Source organism: Vulpes vulpes, chromosome 4 (genome assembly GCF_048418805.1).
Source record: "Vulpes vulpes isolate BD-2025 chromosome 4, VulVul3, whole genome shotgun sequence".
Classification (NCBI taxonomy): Eukaryota; Metazoa; Chordata; class Mammalia; order Carnivora; family Canidae; genus Vulpes; species Vulpes vulpes.
The window spans coordinates 19,122,378-19,134,572 of record NC_132783.1 but is presented as its reverse complement, the minus strand read 5'-3'; the positions used below and the strand labels follow the sequence as shown (position 1 = coordinate 19,134,572).

At 35.1% G+C, this 12,195-nt stretch overlaps 1 protein-coding gene across 1 annotated transcript in view; it reads right to left on the bottom strand.

Moving 5' to 3' along the window:
• TNIP3 (TNFAIP3 interacting protein 3) overlaps positions 1-11,643 on the bottom strand; it is an 87,291-nt gene extending 75,648 nt beyond the window's left edge. The window contains exon 1 of the mRNA XM_072755325.1: positions 11,564-11,643. Coding sequence (XP_072611426.1) covers positions 11,564-11,595 — 32 coding nt within the window. The 5' untranslated portion in view covers positions 11,596-11,643. The remainder of the gene's footprint in view (positions 1-11,563) is intronic.
• Positions 11,644-12,195: the final 552 nt, after the last annotated feature.

The following is a 12,195-nucleotide window of genomic DNA, read 5'->3' as shown; positions in this document are numbered from 1 at the left end:
TGTATGCTTTATAATAAACTGGTAAATGTAAGTAAAATGTTTTGGTTGAGTTCTGTGAGCCATTCTAATGAATTATTGAACCTGAAGAGGGAATTATAGAGCTCCCCAATTAATAGCTGGTCAGTCAGAAGCATAGGTGGCCCATTGGGGCTTGTGACTGGAGTTCAAAGTGGGGTCAGTCTTGCAGCACTAAACCATTAACTTGTGGCATCTGTGCTAACTCTAGGGAGCTAGTGTCAGAATTGAATTGAATTGTCAGATACCCAGCTGGTGTTGGAGAATTTGGTGTGCAAAAGTCACTCATTTGTTATCAGAAAGAAAGATATCACAATGAGTATAAGTGATGTTTATATTGACCCAAATATCATTATATATATATAGAGATAGTAGTGAGCTCAGAAGAAATAACAAGTCTCCAGATGAGCTTTGTAAATTCAGATCAATCAAATTATGGCAAACCTCACATATATTTATTTGTAGCTCCTAGGCTCTACAAAATAACTGCAAAAGAGTCAAGATCCTCTATTCTTTGATCCCAAATGGGGTGAGATAAATATCAGTTATATCATTTTGTTGTGTGATTTTTATTTACTCATTCAACAAATATTTATTAAAGTTTACTATGGGCCAAGAACTTAGATATTTCTTATATTTGTTATTATAAAAAACAAGCCAGTGATACATTTTTGGGTACTACATATAACTATACCTAATTTTACATGACTGCTTCTAAGAAAATTACTGAAATTTGGAAGTGTTTTTAAGCAAACTATTTTCTATACCATAGCCTAATTTGGTTGCTAAGTAGTTGTTTTAAATATATCTGCATGGTGATTGAATGCTTATTATGGGTCAGAAGCTTTATATGTATTATCTTATTTAATCCGCACAGTAATGATTATCCCCATCAGTAAGATGAAAAAATGAAGATTTAAAGAGATTAAGTAATTTACTTAAAAAGTGTGATTTGAACTCAGGCAGTCTGACTCAAGAAACCACATTCTTAACCACACTACTGTTTTTAAGTGGTGTTATCGAAATAGTGAATGCCCTTTACTTGTCAGTAAATAAGAACTTTGGCTATCAGCTTTGCTCTAAAAGGTAGGTGTGAGTGACCCTGAACCATTGATGAAAAGGGGTTTCACCATCTTCTAATAAATTATACCATGTAAAAATTAAACAAAGATTAACACTATATAGAGATGAAATAATTCCTTGTATTCTAGAACATTTCTAATAGTCTTAAACTGAACTAGGTTTGGGGATCACATGGCTGATAAGTTCTTGTGGTTCTCTAAGGAATTCAAATTGCCAGGACTTCTAGATGCCTATTAGATATTAGCAACTGCTAATCCAAATTGCTCTACACATGCTCCCAAATTCTTACAGATCAACAAGAATGGCAAATAAAATCCATGACAGGCACCTGCAGCATAGACAAGTGTCTTAGGCTTCTTGGGCTTCCATAACAAAATACTGCAAATGAGTTGCTTAAACAGAAGAAATGTATTTCTCACCATTCTGGAGGCTGGAAACCCAAGATTTCTTAACAAGGGCAACCTGGGGGGAAGGTATGAGTGGGGAAGGGAGGATGAGGCTTGGAAAGAAGGAGTATCCTATGGAATTTGGTGGTGAAAGGATAGAAGCAAGCAAGCTGTGGAATTGAATGCTATGGAAATAAAATCAGAATATATGTCAACTTTGAATACATCAACCACCCAAGGAAAAACATTTATATTTATCAACAGAAGAGGGTTCTCTTGAATTAAGAAACCTAGTAAGACACACACATCATATCTACATAGAAAGATCTCCTATTCCTAATCCAGAAAAAATGATTATAGAATGATGGGCAGCATCCATGGAAAACTGAAAGAAGAAAATAGGAAATGGGAATCAAAAGATTTTAGCTGATGAAAATATTCTTTAGAAACACAAACAGGAGACAGAGGAAAACTGCACACCCATCCACGAGTGTTAAACATCTCTGAGTATTTTTAGATATAAAAGAAGGCCTTAAATCATAAATACAGAAAACTCAGGACAGAAGTGGACAAAAAGCACAATTTAAAAGGAGAATGATCAAATTCAGGAAAGAAATTGAAAGAAAAGATAAAAATCATCTTATAGGTGAAGTGTAAATTACAAAGTATCTAAAGGAGAGTAGATCTGACTGCAAGTCTAATTAAGAGATTTTGAGTAGAGGAACAAAAAATAAAAGGGTCAGATAAAAGTGCTAGATACAGAACAGCAAAAAAGATCATATATACATTGGATCTTTCTCAATAAGAAAAATAAAACTATGGAGTAGAACTACTATTAAAACTATAACCAAAGAGAAAGTAAAACTTTAAACTTATTGTTGAAAGTGCCCACCATATACCTTGGAAATTAGAAGACAGAGTGTAGCAAAACTATTTACTTCTAAAGAATCAGAAAAAAATATGATTGGGGGAAAAAATACCAAGAAACTTACAAAGTTTCTTGATGGAAACATACAAAAACAAGACAAAAATGACTTTTTTTTTTTTTTTAACTTAGGGAAGTATGGGTAAAGAATTTTGTATCTTGGGTATGTATCAAAACTAAAGGAAATGTTGGCAAATGGACTGTTGATGAATATTAAAATAGTAGATCTAAGAATATATCCAGGATTAAAACAAAGGTGAGAACAAGTATGAAAAAGTATTATGCAAAATTTATGCATTCTGACAAAGTAACTTAAAAAATTGACGAAGGGAAAAAGTAGAAATTAGAATAAGCTCATTGGTTGCTGCATAGATTATAGACAGACAGCAAATAATATGTAAGTCTAACAAATTGTAGAAACCTGATTAAGGGGGAAAAAGGATAAAGGGAATTCTAAGACTTATTAGCAAAGAGTTAGTCAACTACTAAAACAAAAATACAAGCTTTCCTAAATGCAAAAATAAGTACCAAATAAGCAAAGAAGACAGATCAATAAGAGGAAGAAACAAAGTAAATCTAATATTAATATTGACATCAAATAATAAGACAGAATTGACAACAATCATACTGGTCACATCAACAAATGTAAATGGGATTAAGTCTGCTATTTGATAAGCAGGATTTTCAATGTGATTTACAAAGCAAAACAAATCTTGGCTGAAGAAAAGACATTCCAAAACCAAGTGATTCAGAGATGCTGAAAGTGAAGGACCGGGCTAAGTCATAGCAGATAAATGAAGGCAGCAAGAATGCTGGGGTTGAGATCAGTGGGGTAAAATTCAAATGTGAAGTATTAAATGAGACAAGTTAACACTCTATGAAATTAAATGGAAGTAAATACATTTGATAATTTACCTATCTGGCAATTACTTTGAAAATGTCAGAAAACATTAAGTCTCAGTATTAAAACACTTAGTCTCACTTATAAATATATATACATTTATATATAGAAAGAGAGAAAATGAACAGGGAGAAATGTAGAGGGGGAAGAAAAGGGAGGAGAAAAGAATATCAAGCAAATTCCACGCTGAGCACAGAGCCCAACACCGGGCTTGAACTCAGGAACCTGAAATAATAACCCTGAGATCATGACCTGAGCCAAAACCAAGTGTCTGACGCTTAACAGACTCAGCCATCCAGATGCCCCTATCAAATAATTCTTAAAAGTAATCTTGCCATACTCTGTTTCAGTAATAGTCAGGTAAGTATTATATCACTATGATAGATAGTATGGAGCACCTGGGTGGCTCAGTTGGTTAGGCATCTGGCTCTTCATTTTGGCACCAGTCATGATCTCAGGGCCCTGGGATGGAGCCCTGAGTCCGCCTCCCTGTCCCTCCCCCTGCTTGTTCTCTCTCTCTCTCTCTCTTTCTCAAATAAATAAACAAAAACTTTAACAAAATCAAGTAGATAGTACGCATCAGTTTAACTCTTCTTTTTCTTGAAGCTCTGATAAAAATCCCAAGAAGTGAATTCTTTAAGCTATCATTAACCCATGAGGATAAAGAGAATTGAGACAGCAGCTACCAGGAGACGAGACTTTTCTCAATTGACTTAGAAGAAGAACAGCAGTTGCAACTGAATTAGTGGGACACAGGAAGTTAAAGCCAGTGTTTTTAAAGATAAAAAGCCACCAAGAAGTGAAGACAATTTGTCCCAAAGAGGCTAAGCACTTGAAAGGGCTGAAGAAAAAGTTGAAAACAAGGGAATTGATTTGGTGTCTGATTCTGGTGCATTTAAATCCCTGAGGTCCCTTCCCGACTGAGCCTGTGCAGCCTGGCAACTATCTTTAACACCCTTTGTGTAGCCAGAGGCTGATTGTTTTGGAAAAATCAAATCCAAAGCCTCTGGATTCAGGGCCAGAAGGCACAGAGGAGGACACAGAGGGGTGGGGGTGAGAGGTTGCATAAAAATTGACATTCGACTCTAGTAGTCTGAGATCTCTTCCCCACTTTTGCTCTAAATGCCTATTAACCAGTCCTGTGTCTCCAGAATTCATATCTGGAAAAATTCTCACTAGAAAACCTGAACGGCCATAAAAGAACCAACGATCAGAAATTGTGAGGTGGTGAAGAAAATTCTAGGGAAAAATCTGCACTGTAGGCCAAGGAGTAACAATCCAGATTAGAGAGCTGAACAGAGTTCAAGAACTGAGGGTGTTAGAAAAAACAGTAACTGATGGGATTTAGTGACAAGGACTTCTAGAAAACCAACCAACTGAAGTAACAGAGCAATTTTTTTTAGTTCAAGTAAGGGAGAGCATTCTTAGGGAAGAAACTTTGATCAGAGTGAGGTACTTAGTGAATAATATTTGCAGCAATAACAATACTGCAGAGAAATACTCTATTCTTGCAGGGAAGGTAAACGTGTTATTTTTCTTAAGAGCATTGTGAAGTACATATCAAAAGTCTTAAGTTTTTCTAAACTTTCACTCAACAATCTAATTTTAGGAATTTGTCCAAAGGGGTGCCTGGGTGGCTCAGTCAGTTTAGCTTCCAATTCTTGATTTTTTCAGCTCAGATCATGATATCTGGATCATTGAGATCAAGCCTGCCTCAGACTCCATGCTCAACAGGAAGTCTGCTTGAGATTCTTTTTTCCCCCTTCTCCCTCTCTCTCAAAAATTAGTTAATTAATAAGTAATTAACTATTGACTATAAGTATTTATTATATTATTATAAGTAATTACTTATTTATTATTAAAATAAATAATAATTAATTGATTTTACCCAAAGAAAGCAAAAGTGAATGTGCACAAAAATTTTGTTTGTTGTAGCATTTTACTTAATAGTAAATGGTTGAATTCAACCTAAATGTCTCAAAAAAGGAATTAGTTAAATATTGAAACAGTTGAATAGCTGTATACTACTGAAATAAATATTTACTTGGGAAAATATTTATAATATAGCTACCAAAAAAAGTTTCAAAAACAACTTTTTGCTATGATCCTATTTTTAAAGAACAAAATGGAGAGGTAGATATCTGAAAAATTCTATCAGTAGTTATCTGGGATAGTGGGTTTAAACCTGACTTTTATTTTCTTTCTTTTTGTCTGTATTTTAAATCTTAAAGCCTTTTGCATAAATACAGCAACTCTTAGAGTTGCCACACACAAAAAGAACCGACTTAGAGCTCCTGTTTTAATGTTGTAATTAGAAAACAAAAACTAGTTTCCAAAAGAAAGAGAGAGACAAGGAGGATAAGAAGATGACAGGTTAATTTGTAATGACCAGAAAATGGTTCTTCTTAGCATAAGTGTAGAGCAAATTTACAGACTACATTAATCTCCACTGTATCGCCTCATTCAACAAACATTTTCAGGGCACTTACATGTTCTACTCACTGTGATCAGCACTTCCTCTTATAAAAAACAACTAACTATTCAGCAGATAAGACATGGAAACAATTGGAAGTAACCAAGAATCACATACTGAAGCTGACTTTTCCATTTGGCTTGTAACCTACTCTAAATTTAGATATCAATGTGAAAAGACTTTCCAAGATGTGTGAAACAGTAAGCAAATGTAAGTTTGATTATGAATAATAGCACCACAACAATGTCATATTCAAATATTTCAAGTACTAATAATGACAGTAGAGGGTGTGAAACTTAAGTTTTGGTGCTAATATTTACATTTCCTTTCTTGCTTATGTTCTAAAATAAAGTCTGATATGGTATAGAGTAAAATGAAAAATTTTTTTAAAGGCAAATAAGCAAAATGGTTTCAACCTTAAAATAAATTTTATTTTTGGGCGCTTGGGTAGCTCAGTTGGTCAAGCAGCCGGCTCTTGAATTTGGCTCAGGTCATGATCTCAGAGTCCTGGGATGAGCCCAGTGTTGGGCTCTAGGCTCAGTGGGGAGCCTGGTTAAGGATTCTTTCTGTCTCTCCCTCCCTCTCTGTCCCTTCCCCCATCAAATAAATAAATAAATCTTTAAAACAAATAAGTTAATTTTTTTTAATGTGCTGGTATTTTCTACAATAACTGAAAACACTGATCTGGTAATCCTTTAAAGAGAATAATGGAACTTACATGGTTAAAAGAATGGAGGTAATCATGTTTGAAAAGCAGATGTCCCTGGCTTAGAAATATTTTCTAGATGTGAAAAGGATAAATAAATCTGTAGTCCAGTTGCCTTGGAGATTGAGGTGATGTGTGATGTAAGTAATTACAATCCTAACAGAACAATATATTCTGAATATGGTGACAGCTAGAATACTATATCAAGATAAAAATTAGCAAATGATATAAATGACTAAAAAGTGGGGAATAAAAATTTATATCAGACAAGTTCTGAACACAACCTGTCTACTCTCTAAAGTAAACTTATGTTTGTACAGACATAGATATTTTTTGAAGCCAAAGCCTACCAGAGATGAAAAAACCCAGCTTGCTGAGGGTATTAAATTTAAATTTTCAATGTATAGTAAGATATAAAAGAGAAAGAACTAAACCAAAACCAAATTGAATTTTCCAAACTTGAGTTCCTTCGTTTTTTTCATTATTTCATCACATAGTATAGTTTCATGACTTTCTGCCCAAACAGAACAGAGAGTCATGAATTTGTTATTTCCAAATTGCCCTGAAAACTTAAATTTTGCTAATGCAGTATCTTCCATCATGTTACTTGGCTCAAACTGTATCAAGTTTGAGCCATGAAAACCGACTGCACTGCCTTAGAAGGGTCTGTGTATTTAATTAACACATTGGAGGAGATGCCTTTAGCTTAAATTCTGAAGCCTTCAGCAAAAAAGGCAACTCTTAAGTGTTGGTACACACAGAAAGAGAAGACTTCTATATAACTCATTCAGCTGACTGCATGTTGTCTGTGACCTGCCCAGCAAGCTCTGTCCCGCCACAGTTCATATCAAAGACATTTCTATTGAGATAAAAGCTGGCAGATACAGCCTCCAGATACACAAATTTCATGCTGAGAGGCAGAACCAGTCCTTCCCAGAAAACTGATAAGCAGATGCTTTGGAGAATTTTAATTTGGTATTCTTTCCACCAACATCTCCCCACCACTTCTTAGCACATAGTAGGAATTTTACAAGTGACTGTTGCATTGAATCAAAGAGTTTGTGCAGGCATCAAGTATTAAAAACAGACAGAACAAAAGATCTACTCTAGATATCTTTTTAGGTATTCTGTGTAAGTGAGGCCTCAGAAAATGAAGTCTGTGTTTATCCCATGGGTGTTGTTTACATGGAAGAGCTTTTCTGAGATGTGCTTGCTTTACAGAGTCTGGCTGAGAACACAAGTTTTCCAAAAATTCCCTGTCTTAAATCTCTGTGACTTAATCCACCTAATAAAAATTAATTTTATTTAATGTATTACACATAAACACATCATTGAGATGCCACGTTCTTCTTTCGGAAAGAGAAAACACTTAATTAGACTATTGTCCAGATGTCCAATATGACTTTGATGTTTATTAGTTTGAATATCTATAATTTATGAAAAACTGACAAATTTGTTTCATGAACTTTAATATTGAAACTACTTAAATCATGACTAAGAATTAGTAAAACTTATAAGAAAAAATTATGATGATCTGTGATGTTCTGTGAGTCATTAGAAATACTCAGCACTTCAAAATCAATTTCTCTTCTAGCTGAGGAAACAATCTAAATGGACAGAAAATAATTTTTGTCTGAGAAAGTAGATGGTACCATTAACTTCTCTACAACGTGGACAGCAACTATATAAACGGCCTTTTAGTCCACCTTTCCAAAATAGTTTAAGGTCAGGTAAGAAAGAAGTTAAAAACAAAGAGGCCAAAAGAATTGTAAAAATGCTGATGATATCATAAAAGAGATCACTTTAGTTTTCTCTTACCACATACACAGTCTTGCTCCAACAAAAACATCTGCCTGTCACCCCATAAACGTCCCTACACTTTTCTTCCCTTTATGAGCAAAAAATGGAACTTTAAGGGACATTTAATAGCCAGCAGCTGTTTGGCTGCCAAATACTGCATCTGGATGGGAGTGTACTATTCATATAGAAAAAAAAAAAACAAAAAAAAAAACCAAACCCAGCAACTATTGCTTTATTTTCTTAAAGTACACCAATGTTTTGCGTAAAGACATTTGAGTACTTTGAATATGGGGAAAGACACAGGAGCTCCTGAAATGCATCTAAAACCAGTACATTGTTCCCAGAAGGCAATGAATGACTGAGATTGTATTCAATCATGTTTAATACATAAGTTGAATGAATAAGTTGAATGAATAAGTGGTATCATGAATAAGTTTAATGTTAGGTAAAAGAGGCACTTCATGAGAACTTAACATTCATTCTATCCTTCTGAGATTACCTCTACTTGAGGCTACAATGAATCATAGTATTTTCTTTGCTAGGTTATAATTTTCTGAACACATAATTCACTTAAAAATACTCATATTTCTTAAAATAAATGTTAAGACAGGAAAATATCCACATTAGAAGAATTAAGATGAGGAGCTTGCATTCAAAACAAGGATGACCCCAGGATCATAATATATTGAATGGGACTGCTTTTAAACAATATGCTTCGAGATGTTGTTAAAGAAGGATATAAAAACCATCAAATACTGTATTTACTTTGATAATCCCTTCCTGGGCTCAGAGTTGTTTCCACTATTCTTTACTCCTACATTGCAAAGAAGCTTGGTATAATATCCATAATATCATTACATACTACTTCAAGAGATGGCAAATTTTACCCATGCGGGACCAAAAATGGTTCAATTAAAAAGGAGACTGGTCAGGAGAGCAAGAGGGAAAGATGACTCAGTACTCACTATTCTGTTGCTGCCCTGTTGCCTCTCATCTCCCTTTTTCCTTCTTTCTCACCTCCCCTGAGACAAAGACGCAGACTGCAGTAACTGCTTCATCCATTCACCCTTCTTCTGGGCCCCAAGTCATATACACCTTAAAAGGTTAACCTGAAAACTATCTCTTGAGCATTTCAAATTACTGTTAAAGACCTATCTCTCTCTCTCTTTCTCTCGGAAACACAGATTTTTTTTACTACTTAGAAAAAAAATATGTTAACTACTAAATTCTGTGTAATTTTCATCATTTAGTAAACAGAGAGAATCTTAACATTACTGTTTATTGCAGGAAGAAACAACAGAGTAAGACCTTATAATTCTCCACGTGAAGAAAATGGTGCTTGTGGGGTTGAGGGGTGGGTGAGGTTAATCCCCACCTCCTCATAGAGTGGGTATCTTGAAGAAAAAACTAAGGATGTATGTATCTTCAAAACACAGAAACAATGGATTTGACTGCCTTCTTTCCTTCCTCCTTTCCCTCTTTCCCTCCTTCCTCCTTTCCTTGCTTCACTTTTCTTTTTTCTTTTAAACTGGTAAAATTTGGCAAATATTGACCTCTACTGAAGGAGAATGGGGTATCACTTTCTAGAAATCGTTCAACATTGTAAACTGTATTCTATGCCTCTACAATATCTATAGTATCTTAGAGATTGTTAATATAATCGGTTAATCCCCAGAGTACTCCTGTGATATAAATCTATATTTGACCTACATTTTATAAAACTCTATATGAAATAGATCAATGCTTATCGTAGACCAACTATTAAAGTGGGTTATACTGTTGTTGGCTAAGTTCCTTCTCTTGAAGTGGGTTAAATCTTATCAAGGAGACAAGACTGATGCACCCAACACAGTTATAGAATAAGAAAAAGTAGTACAAAATAAAATGCTAAATTTATACAATTAAAGGCTAGAATGCTTGCTATAGATACTGGTTGAAAGGAATGGGAGAAATTGACATTTCTCTATTTGTTCAAGTTTCTAATCTTCCTCCTTGCCAGTTGTAAACACTGTTGCCAGATTAGCCTATTGTCAATCCCCTGTTCAAAATTTATAATGGCTCCCCTTGTGCATGGTCATGATTCTCATACTGAAAGTACATATGGACCTCTTTTCATGAACAGGTTTCCACAGACCAAGAACCCTGAACATATGTCTACAACCCTATGGGTTATAAGAACACTAGTGTGAGAAACACTGATTTAAGAACCTGAGTCTTACTACTTCTTGTTAACTTTTACTTGAAAGTTTTGTCTTTATAGACAGAGAAACACTGCTCTGCAGAATAAGTTCTTGGTTATTTAGTCTCTCATTAAAGATGTGTTTTGTATTATATGCCAGATGTGGGAGCCAAAATGAACTGCTCCCTGGTCCCCCTACACAAGTCCTCAACTTTTCTTTGAGGACATTTTTTGTGCACATTCTGCCTTCAACCTGCAACATTCCTTCCTTTACTTTTTTCTTCATTTCTCTCCCATCTTCTTTTTGCCAGAAGTTAGGCCAAACAAATCCTTCTTCATGCGTTTTTTTATGTCCACAACTCGATTCTCACCTTCTTCTGATTTCTCAGAACAGTGAATATGTGTCTTACTTATGAGGCAAACGCTGAACATATATTATACTGAGGTATGTGGCTTTTTACATCTGAACAGCAAGCAGCTGGAGGATGGGGTCTGTATCTGATTCATCTTCTGCAAGCAGCTAGCAAAATATCTTGCACCCAAGAGGTGCCGAACAAAAAGTCAGAGAAATACCTATGTGGGTCAATGAATAGAATGAGGCTTGAGAAAAGCCATAAAGGGTTGACACAATGCAGAAAGTGACTGAAGTTGGGATACTTTGATAAAGGATTTAGTAAATTTCTCACCCTATCCCTGAGCTAAGGATTTAATAACTCAGGAGGGAAGATGTAGCTACCACTCCGCCTTATTAATGAAATAGAGTTGTTTTCTAGGAGATCATTTCTGCTGTTCAAGAGAAATGATCTTAAGATCCAAACTTGTGAAGGGAAATTTACCAAATACTTAAAAAAAATAAATAAAAATCTCCATCACCTACCATGATTCTTGCTCCTGAGATAGCAACAAGAGAAAATATATTCAAATAGTCCACATTGCTATCCACCCCCTTTTCCTTATCTACTTTATATGGTTTGATCCAGATAGGTTCTCATCTACTCTTAACAGACTCATCATCTTTGTTGGACAGCAGAAGTCCTCTGGTTAGGACGTTATTATTAGAGGCACACATCCTCTAAATGAAAATGTCATTATTACCTTTCAGAATCCTCTGGCTGGTTGGTGAACATTACCAGCTTCTCTTCGTGTTTCTCGTTTTTGTTTATGCGTCGTCCACATGGAATCTAAAAGAAAAAAAAATATGAAGGACGTGAGGCTTGGATGTGTCTCAAGGGAAGATAACCATGTCAGTGACTGGAGGAGAAAACCACCTGTTAAATGCATTTTTTCATCAAAAGTCATGTTTTTATTCTCATGTCTTGTTTTCAGCACTGCCAGTTATGAGAAAACAGACCACAAAGTCGCCTTCTGCCTACTTTCAGCCCAAGGTAAAACACTGGGTATAAACATAAAGACTCAACCTTTCAGTTATAGAAGAGTCTCATGACAGCAAGAAACTGTCCAGGAGCAAGTAAATGAAAGCTGGACATATCAACATACGAGTCATAAACTGTTAATGTCGTCAGACTGACATGTTTGTAGTTCAATTAGCCACAGTCTGGAAATGAGTTTTCCAGGAGTCCTAATGACCCAAGGACACCAAGAACTTTCTTTTCAGAACAGCTTTCATTCCAGCTTTTTCTCCAATGAAAGTTGATCATTATTTCTGTGATTTTCAGATAACAAGGGAACTGATTATGTGACCATTAAAAGAGAAGAAGGAAGTAAAA